The following is a 27966-nucleotide window of genomic DNA, read 5'->3' on the forward strand; positions in this document are numbered from 1 at the left end:
CCAAGGTTTTGAAACCCAGACCGGACCGTACAGTCTGACCGGGAAAACCGTGAACCTCTCAGTTTTGCGGTTTTTTTAGTTTCAAGAACCGCTCTATGGAAAAAAAGCATGGACCTATGCGAATCGTGTGATCAGACTGTACGGTTTTGAGAACCGTGACCGGTTTTTGAGGTTCGGACGGTTTCTTTTTGTTTCAGCTTTTCCGGTGGATGGACCAATGTTTTGAATATAGTTCCGTTCTGACTGGGCCGAAATGTGAATACTAAAAATTTTTCATACCTTGAGAGTGAAATCTTGGGGAAGAAGGGAGATGGGAGAAAAAAAATAAAAGAAAAAATTGATAAAAAGGAAACTATGAACCTGGATCTGCAACAGGAAACGCAGGCTTGAGAACTGAGAAGGACAAATCGAAGGTGATAACAACTAGTGGGAGTTACGGTGCTGCAGAAGGAAGAAGGAAACAAACAAAAGGAAGAAGTAAAAATAAAGAGTGAATGAATGTGTGGTGGGAGTTTGCAGAGAGAGAAGAAAATGTAAATAAAATAAAGATTGTTTGGCTTTGATGAGAAGTTGATGTGACAATTGGCAGGTACGGGGGAGGGAATACATAATGAAATAAAAAGAGGGAAAATTTTTGTTTAGGATTTGGGCTTAAGCTTAACTTTTAGTTGGGTTTGGGTTTAAGCATAGCTTTTGGTCTATTTAAATCAACTCAAAATTAAAATATAACCTAACAAAGATAATTATTTTATTATTATAATACTAGGATTTAATGTTTCTTAAAGTTATGATATAGAAAATACATTTGAAAGATAGATCTCTTTGTTTCTATAAAGGAATAATAGATCTCTATATTTAATTGCACTATTTTAGTTAATTTTTTTAATATTTGTACTAATTTAATATAATTATTTATATTTTAAATAATTATTAAATTAAGTATGACGTCATCACGGTTTGACCCCGGTTCAACCTTGGTTTGACCTCAAAAACCTTGAACCTCTCCCTTTTACGGTTCAATGAACGGTCCGGGTTTCAAAACCTTGACTACCTCTTCTGTCCGCCTGTCATTCCACCCTTCCTCTTCCATGATTGGTTTGGCTTCTACCGAAGACATGGTGACTGAATTTTGGTGAGCCACGTTCTGATCACCGCCTTCACCCCTACTCTGTGTCTTTTCCCTCCTCCTTTCCTCTCATAATACCCTGGGAAATAAATGACATCCTTTCCCGCTGAAGTGTAAGGTGGCGCTCTCAATGAAGGTCCAAACTACTGCTTGTCCAAGGTTAGTGTACCATTGCTTTGGACCCATAGATCGCAATCCCTATCATCGTGAGTCAGACAACCACACCAATAACACAAGCTAGGTTTGACTAAAATAATATTCAGTTGCTCATATACAATACGATTCATTATAGATTGAGTCTTAAATTTCTTTTTTTTAAGTTCTTGGGTTAGGTTGAGGTTGGCAAAGATTTCAACCCAAGTAACCTAACCTAACACATGCTATTAATAGCTTATTAAAAATATATGTATTTTAAGTCTATTAGTTTGATTTATTTGGATTTTAAGAGTTAGTATCCATTCAGGAACAACTTATCTAGTTAATAGGAAATGAATGTAAGACCCACAAATAGTAAGATAAAAAAATAAAAAATAAAAAATAAAAGCAATAAGTTGGCTTGTAATCAAGATCCAAACAGACACTTAATTTAATTTGAGACTTTGCTTTTATTATGGTATTTTAATATTAGCCCCAATTATGTAAATTATAATTAGCTATTAGTAATGACTTTAAATATTTAAATGAAAACCCAATTTTTTTATAAACAAAAAAATTAGACTTGATAAAATGGTCCCAACCAGTTCGATGACCCAATCCCTATGGGTTGGCTTGGGTTGATTGTTAAAATAAATTGAGTTGGGTTTTAGCTGAAATTTCTCAACCCAAATAAGTTGGGTTTAGTTGAAAAATACTCTAAATTCAACCCAACCTAGCTTATGCACACCTGTAATTGCAATTAGACCAATCGACTATTTCTCAAGCCTGGATTAGCTAGAGTTAGTTTTTTTTAGTGACAAACTCATTTAGGCCCTTTATTTGGCAAACACGCATTATATATAAAAGACATCATTTGGTTCATATGATACGTGAAGATTACATGGGATTTTAGTTTTTTTGTTGATAAAAGGATTACATGGGATTGAGTAGTTGCAATGGACTGGCACAACAGCAAGCATGTAGGAGGAGAAGTCTGCCACGAAATTGCCATTGTCTTTGTCGGCTTCAAAAAACAAAAAAGAACGTACTTAATTACTTGTCATTTGTAACATTAGGATGTTTATCCAACGGAGTCTTTACTTGTTTGGTCCTTTATTTTAGTTTGAGTCCATGATTTTAGGATCTGATTTTTTTTCCCCTGAAAAGCATCTGATTGTTGTCAGCTGATAAGTAATAGTTGATTTTAGCTTTTGTACGTTGCTAGCATATAAAGCTGGTCAGGTTGTTAAGAATTATGAAATATTATCATCCCAGATAAACTTAAGGGGGAATGATAATTTAATTATACTTACAAAACATAACATTATTTGTGTTTTATTGGTCAATCATTAATGAATCCAAGTGTTTAAAATCAATTAAAAAAACAAAATGTACGACACTTAAGGCAATGTATATAAGTCCCAGATTACCTCAGATTGTTAAGCTGCCAGAGTCTCAGGCTCCGAGATGAGTAAAAAAGAGTCAATGTCGTCCAAGTATCTCCCACACGAGCTCGTTCTCGAAATCCTCACATGGCTACTAGTCAAGTCTCTTGTTCGATTTAGGTGTGTCACCAAGCTTTGGAACTCTTCCATCACCAGCAGAGGTTTCATCAACGCCAACCTCAATAAAGCGAACCTCTTATGCAAGAATAATAACAAGTCCCATTTTCTACTACTTACAGAACCAGATAATACTTTGCCAAATTTGCGCATGATTACATGCAATAATAGTAGTGAGGTTTCTAGATTAGAATTTCCAAATTCTATTCCACTATCTAGATTTGAATTTCCAAATTCTTTTCCTCCCATAATAGTGGGCGTTTAATGGCATTGTATGTCTTAGATTTACATTAGAACCAACAATATATTTGTGTAATCTTAATATTCAACTGTTTAAGGTGCTAACAACTACTTGCTTGTCAAGTTATTTAAAGCAAACTGAAATTTATGAAATGGCTGTTGGATTCTCTTATTTTTCTGAGAACAATGACTACAAGATTGTAAGAATTGTATATCTTAGGAGTCGTAATATGGAGCCATGGATTGAGGCTGAAATTTACACATTAAGTACAGATTCTCCATGGAGAAGGCTACCAACAGAGTCACTAAGATCAAGGAAAATACACTATGTTGTAATCTCTCGTAGGGATACCTGCCAATTGGTTAATGGAGCGTTACATTGGATGTCACTTGTTTCGGTTTATGCTATTAGATCCAATGGGATCAGGGCATATATCAGAACCTGCCTATCCAGTTTGTGTTTTGATCTCAATGAAGAGAGATTCCGTGAGATTGTTTTGCCTGACATAGACTTTCTTGAGGTGGGGCATAAAGAGTTTCTTGTAGAATACAAGGGATCACTGGCTGTGGTTACTATGAGTGATGCTAAGATAGATATGCCTATGGGTAATGAAGGTCTATGGTGTGGTCGAGTCGTGGACTAAACAAATCGTACTTCCAAAAATTTTTGACTGGTTCTTTAGCTGCTCCAACACTGGTGTTTTTATAGTTGAACAAGATCACAGGGCTCATTTTGTTAGACCCCGAGACTCGACGTGAGAATAATCTTGGTATTCAAGGGGTTACATGGATTGTTCATGTAACTAATTCCATGGAGAACTTAGTTTTAATTGGCAAGTGAACTTGTCATTCTTGTCCTTTAATATGTTGCCTTTTTCCTTAATCCATGCCATACATCATTTATTTGTTCAGCAATTTCATCAATTATTTAGTTGTGATTCAATTCAAGATTTTATGGAGACATGTTCTTCAAGTGATCACTCTTCTAAGTTAGTGATGTTTATTTTTCATTTTTTGATGATTTGATAGTAAAAACAAGAAGATGAGACATTTGAATCATGAACATCTTTCTTGAAAATACTATGAAGTGCCAACTACAAGACTCTTGACAGAATAATGTTAATTTTTTTTTTTTTTTTAGTAAACAAGGATTATGCATTAGCTAAATAGCAATAAGTTTGTTAGAGGCATGTCCCTCCTTATCCAAGGATAAAAATTCTTCCACCACACTCTAAATTTTATTTAAGCCAACAAACTAAACTTGGTCCCTTAATTATATCCTTGGCCTTTAAAAAAAAAACTAGGAAGCCCAATAACAATCTCAAAAAAAAAAAAAAAAAACAAACAAAGAACCCATTTGACACAACTCTTTCGCTCAGTCGGTCAGTCCTCACTCCTTCGCTCAAATAAAAAAAAAAAAAAAAAAATATATATATATATATATATATATATTGGCACAACATAATCAAATTATTCAAAATAAATAAATACAAACCTAAGAGTTTTAGAGAGAGAACATAATCAAATTGACTATCGCTTTGCTCGTTGCTCTCAGTATCTCATCTACCGGTAACTATCATAGCTCTCTCTCTCTCTCTCTCTCTAGAACTGTTTTAAGTTTCTGGTTTTGTGGATTGTGATAGATTGGTGTAAATTTATAATTTATGATAGTGCATAGTCTTATAAGTGTTTGTCCTCTTTATGATAGTGTTTAGTGTTACGAATTATTATTTGCTGTAAGAGCTGAGTGGCTGTGCTATGGGGCGTAGGCAGTAAAAAGTTAAAGGGTAAAGACAAATATAAGTGCATAGACTTTAGTTTAAACTTTAATAAATTATAAATAACACCATGTGAGGAAGTGGGCCAAGTGGCAACGAGGACTGGGGTGTGGGACAATGAATAGTGAAAGACAAATTTTTTTTGATTGAATTGTTGAGTTGAATTCTTAATAAATTAATACTATGGACACTGCAAAAGTTCTTCTTAATATAATTACAAAGGCTACTAAGTTGAGTTGAATTGTTAAATAAAACAATTGTATTTTTTTTATTGAATTATTTAGTTGAATTCTTAATAGAGAATATTTTTTTAAAAAATCTTCTTAATACAATTACAAGAATGAATAATTTGAGTTAAATTATACTTTCTCAAAAAAAAAAGTTGAGTTAAATTATTAAATATAAAAATTGTAATTAAATGGGAGATCAATAGATAAATGATTGCTTAGTTATGGACATTTAAAGAGATGTAGCTTACAACATTGATAATGAAACTAACATGCAATGATTTCAAAATATGAAAACTTGTAAAAGCTTTCACCAAAAAAGAAAACTAGTAAAAGGAAATTGTAAAATTTTATATATTTACCTTTTAAAAAAATATATATATATATATGAGGTTTTCTACTTATTAGGTTTTGTATAATTTTCGATACCACTTGTTTGTTGTTTGTCAATGAGTGATTTCTCTAAAGGTACGTTTGGTATACTGTAACGGTAATTACATATGAATATGAATAGATATTACAAAGAATACAAAATACTGTAATGTAATGCTTATTACTATTCATTTGTTTGGTGACAATACAATAATAAAACCCTGAAGATAATGGAATTAAAGTATTTTAAATCAAACTTAAGATATATTTTAGGAAATATCTTACTCATATAATTCTATTTCTTAAAAAATAATATTTTTTAAATTTGAAAGAGAGATTAGTTATTTTTTATGAATTTTTTATTTTCATAATTGTTATGTGCATATGGAAAGTTTGTTTATTTAGAAATATATTAATTGTAGAAATTAATACACCTACTAATGAATATCTATTACATCTCTTTTAGAAATGAATAATTATTCATCATTTTAAAGAATAACTATTCATAAGGAATTACTATTCCTTGTAATAAAAATATAACCAAACTACTGAATAGTTATATCATAGAAATAACTATTACATTACAATGCCTATTATAGTCTATCAAACATACCCTAAATTTCTTATTGACTACCCTGGAAAAAATTCTTGGAGCCATCACCGATTTGATCCAAGGCTGGCCAAGCCAAATAAATGAATCAGATGGTAATTAATGACGGTCCAAATCCAAAATCCAAATCTATTAAACTCCCATGAGAAATGTTATGTCCATAATATTTTCACAATAACTTCACAACACATTTTAGCTGGCATTACCTGATATGAAATGTCACTTATGATTTGTTGTAAACTTATTGTGAAATTATTGTGGACGTCAGTACTCGGGGCCTATTTAGTAAGTGATTTCAAACAACAGTTTTCAGTGTTTAAACATTGAAAACTGTGGGGCCCAAATAAAAAATAACGTGTTTGGTAGGACTGTTTTTTTTAGAAGTGTTTGAGTCACGATTCTCAATTTAGGGTGTTTAAACATTGTATTTAGAAAACTCATTCATACTAGTTTTTAATTTTCAAGTAACATTGTTCAATGGCATTTTTGTAAATATTTAGAAAAGTGTGGGACGCACTTGCTAAGACCTAACATATCTACAACTCTCTCTCTCTCTCTCTCTCATGCAACACGCCTCATTTTTTTTCTTTTTCTTTTTTTTCGTTCTTTCTTTTTCTCCCTTCTCTTTCATGCTTCCTTCTCTCTTCACTTTTAGATTTCTTCATCTTTCTCTTCACTTCCATTACTTTTCTAAAGAGGAAGAAGAGAGTAGAGGAAGAAGAAGAAGAACCGAAGAAGACCAACTATAAATAGCGTGGGAAATTCTCTCTACTTTAATAAATATTAATAAAATAATTGTGCATGTCAGAAAGTTGCCACTTTAAAAAAAAAAATATACATCCACATACCAAACACACAATTATGTTTTTTCACATTTTAAAATATATTGTTTGAAACATAGTACCAAACACATTTTTTGCATTATGAGTACTTTAAACATGTATTTTTACGACACTTTTTAAATTACAGTTTTCATATCATTTTGAACAGCAATACTTGAAAACTATTACCAAATAGGCCCTCAATCTCCCATATTTGTGAACCCCACTCTTTTCACATGTCAACTGTACGTGCAAGTTAGATTTTTAAGACTGTTAGAGAATGGATGATGGATCTAACAGTACGTTTAAGTGAAAAAACTTAAGAACAATAAAAAGGAAAACTTTAACACTTTAACGTCGAGAGAAATGGAAAGCATATCATGGAAAGTAAAGAAGGCATAGGAAAATACATGGAAGACCCTTTAGAAGGGATGGAAAACCACAAGTGAGCAAGAAGAGAATGTCCCTTACTCTTTAGAGCTCTCTATTATGTGAAATGAAAGCCTTTGTACAGGGGTGATGTTCTTCCCAAAGAAAGCCTTTTCTCTACCTCATTTTCCTACACAAATTTTCTGCTCTTTCTCCTATTTTCTCTAGGTTCTTGGCCTGATTGTTCAACAACATGTTCCTCTTATAGTACTACGAATGTTGTGAGATACATCAAGAAAACCCTTATTTGCCTATTTCAAACCCTAATATAGCTATTGTACTATACTATGGCTAGAAGAGAGAGAAAACACGCCAATGTCAAGGCAGTGGAACGGAGGGTGGCTCTGCTACTACTTGGGGAGCAAACTTTGGACAAGAAAAGTGACAACAGGGATACCAGGAGTGATACACATGTCCTCAACAGTGATCCAACATAAGCTCAGCCAATAAGGGATGTTGTGAGATACAACAAGATAGGTGTTAAACCCTTATTTGCCCATTTCAAACCCTAATACAGTTATTGTACTATACTATGGCTAGAAGAGAGAGAAAACACGTCAATGTCAGGGTAGTGGAACGGAGGGTGGCTTTGCTACTACGTGGGGCGTAAACCTTGGATAAGAAAAGTGACATCAGGGATACCAGGAGTGATACACGTGTCCTCAACAGCGGTACAACACAAGTTCAACCAATAAGGGGTGTTCTATAGTATCTGACCATAAGGGGTCGCTATCTTTTTTTTTTGTGCAAGTGCTAGGTGTCCATGTTAGGTGCAAATCTTACTCTTCCCCAAGATGGTCACTCTATTGGCATGAGCCAAAGATCCCCCTCTATAGCCAACGTCTCCTTTCTTTTACTCACAGCTATTCCATATGTACGGTCTAGATCTAGTTGTGTTAGCACTCTCACGTGCCTTCGCTGGTGTAATGTATATCAACATTCTACACTATCCACCTTGTCAACTCACCCAAAAGCATTTCTTTTTTGAGAAATGATATGTCCACAATATTTTTGCAACAAATCCTAAGTGGCAAGTTGTTATTGGTTGTTATTGTTAGGGCAAAAAAGTAATCTTAGTGTTAGGTTCAAATTTGAACCAATAACAACTAACCACTTGTGATTTGTTGTAAAAATATTATTGACGTAACATCTCTCTTCTTTTTTATCGAGTAATGCTACAAACACGATAGTTTTCATAATAAATTTCAAAACTTTACTAATTATTATCAACTTTTATACAAAAATAAATTCATAACTAACATTACTTTATTATATATCTTTTTTTTTTCTTTTTTTGATTTGGGATTTCTTTAATGACTTGTCACGTTGTAAAATTTCAAATTTGTCATGCCTCTAGATTATTGCAGCATTGGTTTGTGAATGAAAAAAAAATAAAAATAAAAATATTACTTTATATAAAAGCGGATTCCACCATAGAAAGCGAACATTTGCTTCGTCACCTTTCCATTCACTCTCTCTATCGAATTTCGATCAAAATCACCAATTTGCTCCAGAACTTTCTCTCTTAACATATTTCTCAATAACTTCACATCACAACTCTCTGCTTTTGGTTACAAAATAATCAAATTCAAACTCTTGGATGTTTGTCTCTCTTTTTTGTAATACAAAAGCGAGATTAGCTAAAACCATTAGCTCTTTTTTGTGAAATTTTGTTTTTGATGCTATCAAAGCGCTTAATATTCGATTACTCAAAAGGTTTAAGCTGAAAGTGGAGAAGAAACAGCCTGCAAACTAAGCTTCAATTCCAATATTCCTCATAGCGTTCATTCTTATACTACGAGCTTCGTTTTTTTTTTTTTTTTTTCCCACCCAAAAATGTCGAGCAGCTCACTTTAGAACAGACTCGCCCAGAGATATACAAGTGGTAAGCTTTTCAGATTTTAACTTCAAAATTTTTGTTTTCAATTTTTTTGACAAATGGGAGGATAATTGAATATAATAGTCTCCTTTTTTATTTTTGGTTTGTGTGAGTGTCAGATTTTCTAGAGTTCTTAGGTTAACTCTGTTGTAGAATTATTACAATCTTAACTAAAACAGATGTTAAATTAGTGCTAGTAAATGTTTGTTTGAATGGGAGAATTATACGGCACCTCTTGTGTATTTGCAAGTGTTTTAATGTTACTTGTTTGTTCATGAATAAATTAATTGAAATAAATGATTTTTTATATATAAAATAAATAAATAAATAAATAAGAAGAAGAAATAAACGATGTAGATAGAGTATCATTGGCCTATTTCCCAAACAACTCATTTAGTTTGCATTCTGAATCTTCCTATTAATGCTGCTATTATGGCTTTCTTTTATATTATTAGCTCTAATATTCAAGACTCCAATAGCTTTTGTAATTGTGTTATATGTTTACCAAGTTTGAACTTTGAAATCTAAAAAAAAAAATTTGCTCATTGGCCTACTTGGATATTGAGTCATCAACTAACCTGTTGCAATCGGAAGTCATGAACTGCTGCAAACTTATCACTCCTTTTTATATATAATAAAGATAGGACTTCCTCAGAGATATAGGATTGCTCAGCCCTTCAACCTTATCCAATACTTGAACAAATAAACCCAGTGCAGTTGCAGCTGCTCAAGCAATTTCTTTCAAAAGAAGAGCAAGCAAGATAAAGGCTTTTGTATTGTTGATTCATGATCAATGATGAGAAATGAGATCCATGCCCCCACAATGTTTTTAGTGGATTAAAAAAAAAAGCAAAAAAAAAAAAAAAGAGATTTCTAAAAGATTTTTTTTTTCCCCATACAATACTATTTACGTATTTGTTGCATCCTGCCCTTCGCAAACTTTATCTAGCTTGTTTTTCAGATTGGCAGAAGCTGGAAGAAGAAAAGCAAGAGTTCTTCAGGGCTTATTATCTTAGATTGTTTTTTGATATTTGATTATTTTGACAGGTTTAAGCTGAAAGTGGAGGAAAATCAGCGTGAAAAATAAGCTTCAATTTCGAATATTCCTCATAGCGTTCGTTCTTATAGTGATTTTCGTTTCGGTTCTCTGCATCCAAAAAATGTCGAGTGGTTCCATTAGAAGAGTCTCGTGCCAAGATATACAAGTGGTAAGCTTTTCAGATTGAATTTTTTTTTTTCCATAAAAAAAAAATAGTGATGTTAATTAGTAAAAAGTAATTATATAGGTTTATACTTCTTCTAATTGCTCCTTTTTGTGTATTTTGATTATTTGTTTTTAAAATTCTTTGAGCAATTGACTTGTTTAGTTCTGAATAATGATTGTTTTTTCCTCATCCTTTGTATTGTGATTTCAAAAAAAAAATTAAAAATTAAAATTGCATTGTGATGTGTGTGTGTGGTACTATTATTGCTTAGGTTTAGAGAAATTGGACGATAAGCTTAAATATAATCTTCTTATTTTTACTTGTATTTTTTTTTAATTCTGTATATATATATATATATATATTATATTGTGTGTATGTATTAATGTATGTAAGATATAAGGGGATTGAGATTTTATAGAATTTTTACGGTAACTCCATTGTAGAATCATTGAAATTTTAACTAAACAGATGTTAATTTAGTGAACTCTACTTTACCTCTAGTGTTTTGCGAAGGTATAGTATCCACTCTGATAATAACCTTGTATTTGCTTGTGTTTTAATTTTACCTTTTTGTTCATGAATAAATCAATTGAAATAAAAGATTTTGATGGGTACCATACCCTAGAGTTACCGAAAGGTTGATTCCGGGCTCAAACCCGTGATATATGCAGCTTTGTATGGAAGTCACTTGATATCTCATTGAAGTCGGTCCATTTTTTTGAAAATTCAATAGTGGGGGATGTGGTGATTTGAACTTTGGATGTCTCTGATGGAAATACTGGGAGTGCTAGTCGGACTACAAATCTCTTTTAGGATGAACCCTACCATAGAATGTTGATGACATGAAAAAATGTAAAACATGGTTTGTCCATGTATTGTATATAAGAAAAAGAATCTGGCTGTCCTGATCCTTTTTATTTCCTTTTTCTGAGCATATAGGTGGAAAATCTTATAGAGCAATGTCTTCAACTGTACATGAGTCAGAAGGAGGTTGTGGAAACTCTATTGGATCAAGCAAAAATAGAACCTGGTTTTACAGAGCTTGGTAATTATGGATACATTTTTTATAGTTGTCATTATTTTCATTTTATTTATGTGTTCTGAAACATATATGAGTAGGTTGTATTTGCACAAGCAATATATGGAGATTTCTTGCATACTCAAAATTAAAAAACTGCATGATAATAAATTAATACAGTGTAATTATTTTGATAATTAAGTTAATTTTAGAAGAGTTAGAAAATTAACTCCTTAAATTGCATAGCTTCAACTTTCTTTTTCCTTTTTTTTAAAGGAAGAAAACAGGTGAAATAATAGCATGTTGAAGGCCAATTTTGATCAAGTATCATTGGCCTATTGCCCAAGCAACTCATTTAGTTTGCATTCTGAACCTTGCTATTCATGCTTCTTTAATAGCTTTCTTATATATTATTAATTCTAATATTCAAGAAGACCATAGCTCATGTAATTGTGTTATATGTTTACCAATTAAGTTTGAACTTTGAACTCTAAAAAGAATTTTTTACTCATTGGTCTACTTGGATATTGAATCATCACCCAACCTGTTGCAATCAGGAGTCATGAACCGCTGCAAACTTATCACTCCTTTTATCTATAGAGATAGGACTTCTTCAGACATAATAGGATTGCTCAGCCCTTCAACCTGATCCAACATCTTATCTTTCCCCAGCGCTTTCCATCCAGAGCTTTATTCTAACTTCTCCTTGCCAGTTAACTTAAACAAATAAACCCAGTGCAGTTGCAGCTGCTCAAGCAATTTCTTTCAAAAGAAGAGCATGCAAGATAAGGCTTCTGTATTGTTGATTTATGAATCAATGATGACTGATGAGAAATCAGATCCATGTACCCACAGTTTTTAGTGGATTCAAAAAAAAAAAAATATTCAGATTTCTGAAAGCTTTTTTTCCCCACCTAATTCTGTTTACAGTCGTTATGCATTTGCTGTGTCCTTCTACCCTTCACAAACTTAGTATCTTGCTTGCTTTTCAGTTTGGCAGAAGCTAGAAGAAGAAAATCAAGAGTTCTTCAGGGCTTATTATCTTAGATTGATGGTGAAGCAACAAATAAATGAATTCAACAGGTTGCTTGATCTACAGGTGCAGCTAATGTGTCAGATGCAACCAAGTGGAGTTGCTTCACTGCCTACCAGTAATGGATCTCATATCTCATCATGTAAGACCTGTTCTATGTTTAGTAGCTAGGGTTATATAATCACTAGAAGTCCATTTTGGCCCACGGCTTTACTTGTAGGTTTAGTTGTTCTAAGTTTCATTTTACTGTTCTCAGTTTCTCAGCAGCCCTGATCTTCTTTTTCTTTCTTATTATTTAGCACAAACCATATCTATTTTGTTGCAACATTCAAGAACCTTATACCTGCATATTGCTCATAGTTCTGGTCATTTAATTAATCCCAGGAGTACAATTGTTTAGCATTTCCCTGGAATATATTGCTACTATCTAAGTGGATCATGTATCTTTCTCTTTGGATAACATACAGTTTGATCTGTCACTTGAAAATAGAGAAGTCTTTTCCCATTGCTGCACTTATGAGATGAATATTATGGTTGGCATAGGGGGAGTATTTCCTCCCTAACACATTTCATTTTCCCTGTTTCTTCTATTGTTTTTTTTTTTTATTTTGGGCAATATCTTGAATAATTGTTCACTAGAATTGCACCCCTTTTTCACTTTAATAAATTTTCTTAATAATATCTAGAAGAACTTGGACAGCCCCCAAAATTTTGTCTTCTCCACTACTGAATTACTTGCAAGTGTCGCAGAAGACAATTTATTCTGAGAAATTAATTTCTTATTTTTTTCATCTTCTTTTGAATCTTGAAAGCCTGTGGTTTTGGCTTCCATAGGTGGACGGAAGAAAAGGAAGAGGGGCTCAAGTTGCCCCACCATTATGAACCAGTATTTTTCTTTTTCTTTTTTGATGAACTACGTACCAGTAATTTTTAGTCATGTTATATCTCTTGATTGCATTTCATCAGGATTTGTATGGCTAATGGAAAAAACTTAAAAACCTAAAATGTGGTTTAGCAAAAATATTTAAGAACTCACTGCTAGTACTCATTATCAAATGGCTGCAGCTGTCTAAGCTTGAGAATTTGTGTGAAGTAGAATGCTATGAGAAATTCTAGAGAGAGTGGAATAATCTTTGATTTTTATCTAATCTAACTGTGACTTTAATTTTAGCTCACATGAGCTTGACCACTTCTCATTGTTTAACTGTTATAAGTCTGGCGCTGTTGCATTATTCTGGTGTGGACCATGAGCACGTAATGCAGAGTACTTGTTAGGTTGGTTGGTTGTTTGTTTACAAGAGATTAACATTCAAAAATTATAATTGAGTGGTCTTATGTAGATTCTCAACCTTGCTCAAGTGGTTCCAGCATTTGATTACCATAATAAAAGCCTCAGAGTTCTGAGATAGAACACGAGCTTGTTATTGTTAATAAATCCACATTGGTAAATAATCCACAGATTGCTTGCACAGTTGAAAATGCTGCACTTGCATGTGAACCTATTTATTTAATAATTGGCACACTGGTGAAATTTAGGCCTCCATTCCCAATGTATTTTTTTCCCAATGGAGAACATCTCAGGAAGTCAGGATGGCAAACTAGCGAAGTTGCTACTGGTTTTTTTAAAATAAGGACTACTCGTTGGCTGTGTAGAAGCCATGAAATCATATTTCGACAGGATGAATGTCTAATAATTGTAAAATTATGCTTAGAATACACCATAGATCTAAAAAAAGTCAGGATGGCAAACTCACGAAGTTGCTAATGGTTTAATTTAAATAAGGACTACTTGTTGGCTGTGTAGAAGCCATAACATCATATTTTGACAGGGTAAATGTCTAATAACTGTAAAATTATGCTTAGAATACACCATAGGCACATGCAAACAAAAGATTGATATGCTAATGATTAGAACTTATTGAAAACTGATTGCTGCGTTGGGTTTACAATGAATTGTTAGGTTCAAGAGAAAAATAAAATGAACAAAAAAAATTTCTTCTTTACAATGATACAGATACATGCACCATGTGAACAACTTTATTTCAGTTGATAATGCTTAGTGAATAGGTGTTGATCAAGGTGGTGAGAAAAGTAGGCATAGATATAATTACAGGCATAAAGCCAATTTCACATGATGGGGCATTTGACTTTTTTTGGGTGGGCTGCGTGGGGGCAAAGGAGGTGGGAAGTGAACGTCATCTGGCGCTTCCTTTGTAATGCTGGGTTAATTTTGTTCAGAATTCCATATTGTAGTCTGTTACAGATTTATTGGATGGCCTGGGGGACTGTTTAGGCACTTCTATTAATGTTTTCCTTGTTCACTCCTTTGGACAAATTTCATTTCCAGTACATTCTTGTTATGGCATGTCAAATTTTCATCGAATTGGCAATTGATATTTACTTTATTTGACAGTGCACCAGAACTCAGCTTGTTATGCTTCAGAGCATACAGTACCAGCTGTGAAGGCTGAAAATATGTACATCCCTATTGTTTCTGGTTTGCCTAATGCATTTACTAATGGTGGATCATCGTTGCACCCAAGTATGCACACTGCTGTTCAAATGCCTGCTCATTCTAGTAGGATTGATGCCCCACCAAGTATGCTATCAGCTCAAAGTTCAAACATGGGTATGATTCAAGGAATAAATGGGGGCATGATCAAATCAGAAACTGGATATTCTGGCAGTTCCCCTTACATGTATGGCTCTGACAGAAATGTCCTGGAAATGCATCCAACGATTGAAGATGCATCTGTTGCATCTTTCCCTAGTGTACAGTCTAACTCACAACCCCTGAATGAACAAATTCTGGATATGGAATCTTCTTCTTTTGGATCTTTAGGCCAGGATTCTCGAAATTTCAGTCTCTCTGACCTGGCGGCAGACTTTTCACAGAGTTCTGGTATGTTCTCTCTCTCTCTCTCATGAACCTTTTTATATTTTTCCTTTTTTTTTTGGGCTCAAGATTACTGTTCTAGTCGGTGAGGCAGCTGGAACTCAGCTAGTTTAAGTGGAGCAACTATTTTGTTCATATATTCATCTGAGAAAGAATGAAAACCCCCTCTCAGCCAAAAATGTAAAAATAAATATATACTGTTATACCCGCAATTACAGACTGTTAGGTGGAAATGCTGATTGGGTCATGAGTTCAGTTAATGACAACAACTGCACGAGTTTTTGTGTATCTTTAATTAAATAAATTTATGTACAGGATCTTATTCTGTTGGGGTAATTACAGTTTATGCAAATGTAATAATTAGGCCCATTTTAATAATGCCTACCCATGGTTTGGACTTTGTTACTTTATCTACCTGATGTGGCCTCTGTAACCCCCCCCCCCCCTCCCCCTGCCGCCTCTCCACTTAAAAACCCTCTCTACTATACAAGACAAATTAGAACTAGGATCCAAGAGATATTTCGTTCAAATTCCTTCTCCAACTTTCTTAGAAATCAAATCCTGTGGCTGAAATTGCATTTCATGATCGCAATTGTGTGAGATTAACGCAAGATTCGGCTTCTGCTACTGATTGCAAGCAAGGAAATACAAGTTTGACCTCCATTCTTGTCTCTCACAGGTAAGTGCGTGTTCTAGGATTTCAAATTTTGAAAATTTTGTACTGATGATGGGTAATGTTTGATATTTGTCCGTAGGAATCAAAAATTTGTGTCCCACTATGTCTTCATCAAGTGATTTTTACTCAAGTTTCAGTCACCATTTATGTTCGAGAGATAGATGCGCACAAAGGACGTCTTTGACATTGGATAATTTTGGGAGGAGGTTTTATGGCTGTCGCTTTTATGATGAGGTGAGTTATGTAATCATCTTCAGTTTGAAATGCTTTTTATTTTTTAAAACCTGATTAATGTTGATTAAATTGTTGCAATTGGGCTGTTTGAACTGATTTGATTTGATTTGATTTTATGTGTAGAAAGAGGTACAGACTTGTAAATTCTGTGAGTGGTTGGATCAAAAAACTTGTAAGCGTGGGTCTGAAGTTGCACCAATAGTCTTGGCAAAATTCAAGAGGTTGGAGAATGAGGCAAAGGCCTCTAATGAGAGGGAAAAACTAGCTCGTGAAATGGAGGAAAAGGCAAGGGAGAGGGAAAGGATAGCTAGGCGAAGAGAAGAAAAATCAAGGGTGAGAGAAATGATTGCTCGAGTCAGAGCAAGAATGTATAGAGTTACACTGGTTGTGTCATGGGTTCTATTTGCTTTCTTTGTATTTTCTAGTAGGATTGAGGATGTTGGATTGAAGTCATTGAGTCTTGCATAAGGATTGTGGCATATGATATGTAAGATGTTGTATTTTAATGACTTGAAGACAATTTGTAACGAATGTCATTACTTAAAACCAAATCTTTACCAAAACCTCTTCCTTTTTTTTTATTTTTTTTTTATAACTTAAAATGTTTATGGGAAAAATTAATTATCTTTTTTTTTTAAAAGAAAAATTAATTATCTTTATTACTGTTTTCCTTACTGTTAGAATTATTTTGATTCTGACACATGTCATTATATTATGCTTTGATAAAAGAACACTTGTTGTCATTGATGCATTCTCTAAGTGTGAGTTATAATTAGATATGGGCCCAGTTTTTTACCCAAAATTAATTAACTCGACACGTCTGCCAAGTCTAAGATTATATGGTGACATGTGTTATCTGCGGGTGATAGGTATCTTGTGCCAGTGGCATCGCAACCTTTATTCTATTAGAATAGAATATAGAATATAGTATATCTATTTTTCTTATTGTATAGTATAGCAAAAATTGATGATAATAATAATAATAATAATAAACTAAGGCCCCTCACTTAGAAAACAAAAAAAAAAAAAGCCCCCTTTATTGAACAATTGAATGCATTATCTATTGTGTGTAAACTTTTTAATTAAAGCCCAAAATTTTAAAAAAATAAAAATTATTTTTAGAAATTATCATCTTTTCAAATGTTGTACACTATTAATACAGTTTACTCTGGTTGAAAATTTTCAATCTCCCAGACACATGAAAGATGAATAGACTCATCATTTCTGCTTATATCAAATTAAAATCAAAATTAATAGATTTTAAGACAAATTCATTACTAAAAGCCAATGTTCAATACTAAAATCAAATATTACCAAGAGAAATAGTGACTATCTCAAACTTTGTATTTATAATGATATTGATGGTTTAGATTAATTTTCAAAATTAAAGGTTTGAGAAGAAGTTTTACAAATAGATAAAAAATACTCCATTTAATGTATTAAATTATATAAAAAGACTAGATTTTTTTTTTCTTTTGCATGTATTGCTTAAGAATATGACTAACAATACATATTACACTTGTATGTGGGAAAAGAAGTTTTCCAAAATCAAAATTGATAAAAATCATGTTTAAGATCAACTATATCACAAGAAAGACTAAGCAAATTAACCATATTGAGAGTAAAAAGGGAAACATAAGCAAGAGTTGAATATGAAAGCATAATTAGTATAACTTTTGCATCTCAAAAAGAAAGAAAAATATATTTTAGATGAAAAATTAAATGAATATTATTCGATTAATATTTGAATATAATAAAATATGTCACTTAAAATTATTGCCTTATTCTCCAAAATGTGTTGAGCAAAATATGTATCATGTGTCTTTTGCATGTATTAGACGTTTCACATTATGGTTTTATAGATGTGTAGGTTCTACTACCTATTAGACATGTGATGCATACATAAAAAAAAAAAAAAAAAAATATATATATATATATATATATATAAGGATCATTTTTCTCGATGTAATTTTTGAATTGAGAGAAAAGCCAAAGCTATGTCATTTTAGAAAGGTTTGTTCAAACTGCAAGGAATTGGCTAAGTAATTCCTAAAGCCTCATGAATGATATCCATGAAATTTCGAAACTTCTTGCAAATATCTTAAGACTACTCTTATGAGATTCTTTTTTGTAATAACCTGACGTGTACGAAAAGAGAGACTGCATATACTCGAGAGAATATTCGAAGGTTTAGATACTCTCGTTTGTTAAAAAAAGAAAAGTCAAATATGAAACCTAATTAAAATAACAAAAGTAAACTTTAAGAGACCAAAAAAGACAATTTACCAAAATTTAAAGGTATATAATTTAATATTCTTGCATTGCCAAAACTATATGCAAGGGACACAATTTTAGAATCCTATTCTAAAATAATAATTGTGAGGCATACAATGATACAAATGAATTTTCCTGTGGCCTATAGACATGGAAAACTAGAGATATATATATATATATATATATATATATATATATATATATATATAAAACACAATTTTAGAATAGGACTCCTAAATCCTAATTACCCAATCTACTATCAACTTATCAAGTCTTGGTGGAAATGTTTCTTATAAAAAAAAAGTGTTGAAAATGTTTCTTCTCAAAAAAAAAAAAAAAAGTCTTCTGGAAGTGTTATTTACGTGCCAGGCTCATCCTCGAGTCATTGTCTTTGACCACAAATTGACTCAATCCGATCCAAGACTGCAAGTGTAAACAGCAAGAAAAAACCCGCCCCCAGCCAAATTAATGAATTCGATCAGATGGTAATAATGAGAGTCCATATCAACTGATCTCCCATGCCTGTGGACCCCACCTTTTTTTACGTGTCAGCCTCCAGTACTATCCACTTCATTTTAGCCAACCCATCCAAAATCTTTTAACCTAGAAATGCGGACTCAACAGTTTTCCTAGTAAATTTAACAATTTAAAGTTGACGAGTTAATTTTGATAATTCCCATCGAAAAATTATTAGGTAGTCTCAGAGTATTATAAATGTATATTTTTTTCTCTTATATGAATAGTGGGTTTCACTATAAATTTAATTAGTGAGACCCATTATTAATGTGAAATGAAAAAATATACATTTATAATATTTTGAAAATATACAATAATTTCTCATTCCCATCCCAAATAGCACTCCTCTTAATATTATTTTATTATCTATCATTAATATATTAAATTTGATTGTATCTTTATAGTTAATGATTTGAAAGAAAAAAAAAATTGTTAACTAATGTTTTAGAAGGTATTAATTTAAACAATACTTTTAGAAACTTCTTAGAGTTTATAACAAAAAAAAGTTGATTTTTTTTTTTTACCGCGTTTTATATTTCTTATAAAGTGTTTTCAAATTTTACTTAAGAAAAAGTCTTTTAACAAATGCATAGAAGGTTGGACTTAAAAAAATTGATAAAAATGTTACTTTTATAATATTATTTTTACAATAGATTTTATTTTTTTACAACAAAGTAGTAAGCTGAAATTAAAACTCTTCCCAGCTATGACTTCTTTTATAAAATTAAAAAAGAAAAAAATTATATCAAACCGATTCCACCATAAAAAGCGAACATTTGCTTCGTCACCTTCCAATTTTCTCTCTTTCTCTTTCGAATCCAATTCCGGTAAGTTCCATTAAAATCACCAATTTGCTCCAAATTTTTCTCTCTACATATATTCACAACTCTATTGGTTTACCTCACAAATCTGTGCTTTTGGTTACATAATAATCAAATTCAAACCCTTGGATTTTCATTCTATATTTTTTTTTTTTGTAAGCGAGATCAGCTAAAATCATTAGCTTCGTTTTTTTTTTTCGTTGCTGTGAAATTTTGTTTTTGATTCGATCAAAGCGATTTAATATTCGATTATTTTGATAGGTTTTAAGCTGAAAGTGGACGAGAATCAGCGTGAAAAGTAAGCTTCAATTTTCGAATATTCCTCACAGCGTTCGTTCTTATAGTGATTTTCGTTTCGGTTCTCTGCGTCCAAAAAATGTCGAGCGGTTCCGTTAGAAGAGTCTCGCGCCAAGATATACAAGTGGTAAGCTTTTCAGATTGAATTTCTTTAATTTTTTCGATTAAAAAAATAGTGATTTTAATTAGTAAAAAGTAATTATATAGGTTTATACTTCTTCTAATTGCTCCTTTTTTTGTATTTTGATTATTTGTTTATAAAATTCTTTGAGTAATTGACTTGTTTAGTTCTGAATAATGATTGTTTTTTCCTCATCTTTTGTATTGTGATTTCAGTAAATTTTTTTTAAAAAAAAAATTTGTATTGTGATATGTGTTTGTGGTACTATTATTGCTTAGGTTTAGAGAAATTGGAAAATAAGGTTAAATATAATTTTCTCATTTTTTTTCTTGAATTAATTTTTTTTTTAATTTAAATTTTTTTGTTATTTTTAATTTTGTGTGTTTGTATGTATGTATGATATAAGGGGATATGGATTGAGATTTTCTAGATTTCTTAGGGTAACTCCGTTACAAAATTATTAAAATCTTATCTAAACAGATGTTAAATTAGTGCTAGTAAATGTATATTTAAATGGGAGAATTGTACTGTATCTCGTGTTTTTCGAAGCCTGTATTTGCATGTGTTTTAATTTTACCAATTTGTTCATGAATAAATCAAGCGAAATAAACAATTTTGATGGATACCATACCCCAGAGTTACCATAGATGATAGAACCTTGATAAAATGTTAAAGGTTGTACCCAGTGCAACAAAACTCCCAAATCTGTGGAATCTGGAAGAGGTGATTGGTAGGTAGTCTTACCGCACACACACCCCACGACATATGCAGCTTTGGGTGGAAGGCACTTGCTATCGCACCAAAGTTTGACCCCCTTTTTTATAATTCAATAGTGGGGGATGGGGCAATTTGAACCCTTAGCTCTTGGGATGAACCCTACCGTAGAATGTTGATGACATGGAAAAATGTAAACCATGCTTTTAGTCCATGTATTGTACATAAGAAAAAGAATCTGGCTGTCCTGATCTTTTTTATTTCCCTTTTCTGGGGCATATATGCCTTGATTTTTCAGGTGCAAAATCTTATAGAGCGATGTCTTCAACTGTACATGAATCAGAAGGAGGTTGTGGAAACTCTATTGGATCAAGCAAAAATAGAGCCTGGTTTTACAGAGCTTGGTAATTATGGATGCTTTTTTGATAGTTGTCATTATTTTCATTTTATTTATGTGTTCTGAAACAGATACAAGTAGGTTTTATTTGCACAAGCAATATATGGAGATTTCTTGCATACTCAAAATTAAAAAAAAAAAAAAAAAATGCATGATAATAAATTAATAGTGTAATTTTTTTGATAATTAAGTTAATTTTAGAAGAGTTAGAAAATTAACTCCTTAAATTGCATAGCTTCAATTTTCTTTTTTCTTTTTTTAAGGAAGAAAAAAGGAGAAATAATAGCATGTTGAAGACCAATTTTGATCAAGTATCATTGGCCTATTGCCCAAGCAACTCGTTTAGTTTGCATTCTGAACCTTGCTATTCATGCTTCTTTTATGGCTTTCTTTTATATTATTAATTCTAATTTACAAGATGACCATAGCTCATGTAATTGTGTTATATATGGTTACCTAGTAAGTTTGAACTTTGAAATCTAAAAGAATTTTTTGCTCATTGTCCTACTTGGATATTGAGTCATCAACGAACCTGTTGCAATCAGGAGTCATGAACCACTGCAAACTTATCACTCGACTTCTTCAGAAATATAGGATTGCCCAGCCCTTCAACCTAATCCAATATCTTATCTTTCCCCAGCGCTTTCCATCCAGAGCTTTATACTAACTTCTCCTTGCCAGTCAACTTAAACAAATAAACCCAGTGCAGTTGCAGCTGCTCAAGCAATTTCTTTCAAAAGAAGAGCAAGCAAGATAAGGCTTTTGTATTGTTGATTTATGAATCAATGATGAGAAATCAGATCCATGCACCCACAGTTTTTAGTGGATTCAAAAAAAGAAAATTTATATTTCTGAATGCTTTTTTTACCCACCCAATTCTATTTACAGTCGTTATGCATTTGCTGTGCCCTTCTCCCCTTCACAAACTTAGTATCTTGTTTGCTTTTCAGTTTGGCAGAAGCTAGAAGAAGAAAATCGAGATTTCTTCAGGGCTTATTATCTTAGATTGATGGTGAAGCAACAAATAAATGAATTCAACAGGTTGCTTGATCAACAGGTGCAGTTAATGCGTCAGATGCAATCAAGTGGAGTTGCTTCACTGCCTACCTCTAATGGATCTCATATCTCATCATGTAAGACCTTTTCTATGTTTAGTAGTTAGGGTTACTTATCAAAAAAAAAAAGTTTAGTAACTAGGGTTATTTCTATAATCCCTAGAAGTCCATTTTGGCCAACGGCTTTACTTGTAGGTTTAGTTGTTCTAAGTTGCATTTTACTGCTCTCAGTTCCTGAGCAGCCCTGAATTGCATAATACTAGTCATTAAATTAATCCCAGGAGTAAATTTGTTTAGCATTTGCCTGGAATTTATGGCTGCTATGTAAGGGGGTTATGCATCTTTGTCTTTGGATAACATACAGTTTGCTCTGTCACTTGAAAATAGAGAAGCCTTTTCACTTTGCTGCACTTATGAGATGAATATTATGTTTGGCCTAGAGAGTGTTTTTAATCCCTAGCACATTTCATTTTCCCTGCTTCTTCTGTAGTTCTTTTTATTTTGGTCAATCTTTTATACTTGTTTACTAGAATATCACCCCATTTTCACTTCCTTAAATTTTCTTAATAATATCTGAGGAACGGGGACAGCCCCTAAAATTTTGCCTTCACTACTAAATTGCTTGCAAGTGTCACAAAAGACAATACATTCTGACAAATTAAATGTCTTATTTATGACTATTCTTTTGAATCTTGAAAGCCTCTAGTTTTGGCTTGCATAGGTGGACTGGAGAAAAGGAAAAGGGGTTCATGTTGACCCACCATTTTGTACCAGTAATTTTCAGTTATGGTATATCTGTTGATTGCATTTCTTAGGGATTTGTATGGCTCATGGAAAACTTAAAGCCCTAAAATGCGGTTTAGCAAAATATCTAAAAACTCAATGCTAGCCCTCATTATCAAATGGCTCTTGCTGTATAAGCTTGAGAATTTGTGTGAAGTTGAATATTTATCAAAAAATATTTGTGTGAAGTAGAATGATGTGAGAAATTCTATAGAGAGAGTGGAATAATCTTCAATTTTTATCTAATCTAACCGTGACTTTAATTTTAGCTCACATGAACTTACATCTCATCATTGTTTTACTGTTGCATTAATCTGGTGTGGACCATGAGCAGTAATCCAGCTTAATTAGGTTGATTGGCTGTTTACGAGGGATTAATATTCAAAAATCATAGCTGAGCGGTCTTATTACTCTCTCTCTCTCTCTCTCCCCCTAAATTTTGATAAATATTATGTAGTTTCTCAACCTTTTTCAAGAGGATCCAGTGTTTGTACTATAACAAAACCCTTAAAAGTTCTGAGATAGAACACAGGAGCTTCTTATTGTTAATAAATCCACATTGGTCAATAATCCAGAGATTGCTTACATAGCTGAAAATGCTGCACTTGTATGCGAACCGTTTTTTAGAAGTTGGCACTCTGTTGAAATGTAGGCCTCCATTCTTGATGTATTAAATGATTTTTTTTCCCTAAAAGAGAACATCTCATGAAGTCAGGATGCCAGATTAATGAAGTTGCTAGTGATTTATATAAAATTAGGACTACTTGTTGGTTGTGTAGATGCCATAACATCATATTTCGACAGGATGAATGTCTAACAATTGTAAAACTATGCATGGAATGCACCATATGCACATGCAAACTAAAGACTGATATGCTAATTATTGGAACTTATTGAAAACTGATTGCCAACTTTATTTGGGTTGGTAATGCTTTGTGAATAAGTGTTGATCAAGTTGGTGACAAAAGTAAGCATAGCATGTGATATAATTACAGGCACGTAGCCAACTTCATATTATGGGGAATTTGGCATTTTTTGGTGGGCTGGGTGGGGGAAAAGGAGGGGAGGTGGACATAATTTGGTCTTTCCTTTGTAATGCTGGGCTAATTTTGTTCAAAATGCCATATTTTAGTCTGTTACATATTTATTGGATGGCCTGAGGACTGTTAAGGCACTTCAATTAATGTTTTCCTTGATCACTCCCTTGGACAATTTCATTTCCAGCACATGCTTGTTATGGCATATCATACTTTCATTAAATTGGCAACTGATAGTTACTTTATTTGACAGTGCACCAGAATTCAGCTTGCTATGGCCCAGAGCATACAGGACCAGCTGTGAAGGCAGAAAATATCCACCACCCTATTGGTTCTGGTTTGCCTAATGCATTTACTAATGGTGTGCCTAATGCATTTACTAATGGTGGATCATTGTTGCACCCAAATATGCATGCTGCTGTTCAAATGCCTGCTCATTCTAGTAGGATTGATGCCCCACCAAATATGCTATCTGCTCAGAGCTCAAACTTGGGTATGATTCAAGGAATAAATGGTGGGATAATCAAATCAGAAACTGGATATTCTGGCAGTTCCTCTTACATGTTTGGCTCTGATGGAAATGTCCTGGAATTGCGTCCAACAATTGGGGATGCATCTGTTGCATCTTTCCCCAGTGTAGAGTCTAACTCACAACCCCTGAATGAACAAATTCTGGATATGGAATCTTCTTCTTTTGGATATTTAGGCCAGATTCCTCGAAATTTCAGTCTCTCGGACCTGGCAGCAGACTTTTCTCAGAGTTCTGGTATGTACTCTCTCTCTCTCTCTCTCTTTCTCTCTCATGAATGAATGATGCGGGACAGCCTAGGTTTCACCACCTTAGAACAGTCCCACAGTTGTTTGGATTCACCACCAAATACAAACGCAATTTGCATGAATGAATATTCTTAATCAAAATAGTTTGAATACAAAATAAATCATCTGGAGCTTTATAGAGCTTCCAAGAAATAAGAGATAAAGATAAATGACTAATCCTAAGCCAAACTCAATTACGAATCCAAATACTAAACTAATCCCTATCTAAGAACATGAAATTTTAATCCCTATCACAATTCAAACTTAGCTAACAAAAACTTAAAATATAAAATTATCCAATGAAAATCCTTAATTAAATATTGAAATAATTTATGGTTGTGCTCTTGCATCAGTTTTTATATGCTCCTCCTTTATTTTTGCTCAAGATTACTCTTCTAGTCAGCGAGGCAGCTGGAACTCGGCCAGTTTAAGTGGAACAACTGTTTTGTTCGTAAAATTCATCTGAGAAAGAATGAAAACCCTTTCAACCAAAAATGTAAAAATAAATAAATAAATACTGTAATACACACAATTATAGACTGTTAGGTGGAAATGCTGATTGGGCTATATGAGTTCAGTTGATGATATCAACTTAAAAGTTGGCCATTAACTGTGTGCATGAGTTTTTGCGTAGCTTTAACTAACTAAATTTATGAACAGGATCTTACTTTGTATTAGAACATGTATCTAGGTGCATGCGTAGCTTTAATCATTCCAAGACATTGTATGTACGTTTAGTATTAATGTAATACATCTGAAAATTTCAGATATACTGGAGACTTACCCTCGATCACCTTTCCTAGCAACAGATTCAGAAAGCTTTCTCGATTCTCGTGACAGAGAACATCAAGGTTAGATTTTTGCCATATTTTTCATGTTTCATGTTTCAAAGTTTGAAACTGATATTGGTGTGTTGGCCTTACACTAGACAATAAAAGGTTGGAATCTATATCAGAGGGCTTGAGTTGTGAAGACTTTGGGAGTGAATAGTGAATAAGCTATATCTACTGGTCTGCTATTTGAGGTAGTTGCTGGGCTGCTTTCACTTATATGCCATCACTATCTCTTCAGCCAGCTGTAGTTAAAAGCCCTTAGTCCTCAAAAACACAATCTTGACACTCCTTAGTAATTTTGTGAGTCTTATAGCACAATTAACTGCTCATCCTGTGTTTTATTGCTACAGGTCTAACAAGAACCCAAGGATAGAAGTGTCTGTACATAGCATTGTAGAATTGGAGAGACTGGATTTTAAATTCCTTGAAGGTATTAATTGGTGTGTAGAAGCTCATTGACGTTATGTATTGGTAAGAATCTACATTTGGAGTGCTTCTGTAGGAAAAGAATTTGGGGGGAAGTTAAAACTGATGTTGAAAATAGGTTTTCAGTGACCATGAGAAGGTGATCTTACTGCACAGTCTGTGTCACAGAAACAAATATTGGTACTTTGGTATGATGATGATAGATTTGTGGATAATCTTTACTATCCTTTCATTAGAATTAGAGGTTGACAGTTGACAAGGACGTATGGATGCGTCTAAGGATCAAAATCTTCCATGTGGATTTTAAAGTTTTAGTAATGTCTCTTATACCCAGTGCAATAAGAATGTAAATTGGATAACATGTGCTTCATGAAACATTTGAAAAGGCTTTCTTCTTCGTTGATTTGTGTATGTGTCTCATAAAAATTTTTAGGTAAAGTTTAATTCTCTGTGCCATTTGGTCTCGAGTTATCATGCTAATTGCTAACATGAAATCCTTAGAAAATTTGGATTTAAATTATTTACAGTTTTAGAATCCCTGAAAAAAGTGAGACCCTTGCCACAAGAAAAAAAGAGCAACGCTATAGACACAACTGTTTTCACAATAAATTTTACACTCGTTGAGTTGGCAAGTTATTATTGATTGCACACTAGTGATACTACTTTATTATCTACTGTTAACAACTTGCCACTTCATACAAGTGTGAAATTTGTTATCAATTTTGGTGGGTCAATAAACTTATTCTAGAAAAAATCATGGAAAATTTCACTCTTTAGTACCATTGGGTAATTTGCAGTGAATTTTTCTGTGATTTTGTGCTGCTAGGTTTTTTGGAATAAGAAAATAAAACCTTATCGTATCAGTCAGTTGTTTTGCAGATTTGTGCCATGGGGAAAGCTAGGACGAGAAGTGGGACTAGAATGTAGAAACATTAATGAAATGAAGACAATTAAATAAATTGTTTTTTTGTGCTTACTCTTCCCGGTTTGTGGGATTCCAGTCATACATCACGCTTTTAAGCTGTCAATATGGACAAGAAGCGGAGTGGGAACATGGGGTCCTCTGTCTCTGGTAAATAGTTGTTTTCCTATTTCCATAGCCCAAAAAAAAAAATGGTGGTAACAATTTATCAATGAATATTTGTTTATAGAATTAGGTTGCCTTATCTGAATTTTAGGAAACTGATACTGTTCCAATGATACATGTTAAAATTAACCAAGACTTCCATTGGCAAAACCACTCTCTCTTCATCTTCTCTGTTTCCACACCCTTCATACTCAAAACAGTAACTCTTTCATTCAATTGCCACTTTAGAGCTATAGCTGAAATGGTTTCTAGTCTGTACATAGATTGGGACAATCGGAATCTAACATCGACTCGAGCTAGTTTGGACTGTTCTGAACATGGCTCTAACCATTCACAAATTTGTATTTTTAGCGCAATTCAATCCCAATCAATTTTCACTGTAAAAGTTCAATGCAGTTGCGTTGCTCTGATCTCAACTCGATTTTCACGCTGTATATGCTGTATATGATACTATGATCTGCTAGGGAGATGAGAGAGAGCTAGCTGTGGTATAGTGTATTATCTGGATTATGTAATCACCCTCTTATTTAGGAGGCGATCCCACTGAT

At 33.0% G+C, this 27966-nt stretch overlaps 2 protein-coding genes across 12 annotated transcripts; both read left to right on the top strand.

Moving 5' to 3' along the window:
* The first annotated feature begins 8754 nt into the window (after positions 1-8754).
* LOC126693479 (uncharacterized) lies at positions 8755-16804 on the top strand. 3 transcript variants are annotated; one of them, XR_007645372.1, is made up of 7 exons: positions 8755-9185; positions 10227-10387; positions 11324-11429; positions 12395-12577; positions 14849-15337; positions 16145-16241; positions 16365-16665. XR_007645372.1 is itself a non-coding variant. In XM_050389467.1 (7 exons), the coding sequence occupies exons 2-7, from the start codon at positions 10340-10342 to the stop codon at positions 16707-16709; spliced, it is 1326 nt and encodes a 441-aa protein (XP_050245424.1). In that variant the 5' UTR covers positions 8755-9185; positions 10227-10339; the 3' UTR covers positions 16710-16804. The 3 variants fall into 3 exon arrangements, 1 of the variants encoding a protein (XP_050245424.1); XM_050389467.1 differs by having other exon boundaries at positions 16087-16241; positions 16365-16804; XR_007645373.1 differs by lacking the exon at positions 16365-16665 and having other exon boundaries at positions 14849-16010.
* A 2920-nt stretch (positions 16805-19724) lies between these two features.
* LOC126693480 (uncharacterized) lies at positions 19725-27307 on the top strand. 9 transcript variants are annotated; one of them, XR_007645375.1, is made up of 9 exons: positions 19725-19858; positions 20114-20276; positions 21283-21388; positions 22332-22514; positions 24510-25022; positions 25840-25923; positions 26001-26096; positions 26256-26376; positions 27196-27307. XR_007645375.1 is itself a non-coding variant. In XM_050389468.1 (8 exons), the coding sequence occupies exons 2-7, from the start codon at positions 20229-20231 to the stop codon at positions 26060-26062; spliced, it is 996 nt and encodes a 331-aa protein (XP_050245425.1). In that variant the 5' UTR covers positions 19725-19858; positions 20114-20228; the 3' UTR covers positions 26063-26096; positions 26256-26734. The 9 variants fall into 9 exon arrangements, 3 of the variants coding, with proteins under 3 accessions (XP_050245425.1, XP_050245427.1, XP_050245426.1); XR_007645376.1 differs by having other exon boundaries at positions 27200-27307; XR_007645374.1 differs by having other exon boundaries at positions 27211-27307.
* Positions 27308-27966: the final 659 nt, after the last annotated feature.

Source organism: Quercus robur, chromosome 7, assembly GCF_932294415.1.
Source record: "Quercus robur chromosome 7, dhQueRobu3.1, whole genome shotgun sequence".
In the NCBI taxonomy this organism is placed as follows: domain Eukaryota; kingdom Viridiplantae; phylum Streptophyta; class Magnoliopsida; order Fagales; family Fagaceae; genus Quercus; species Quercus robur.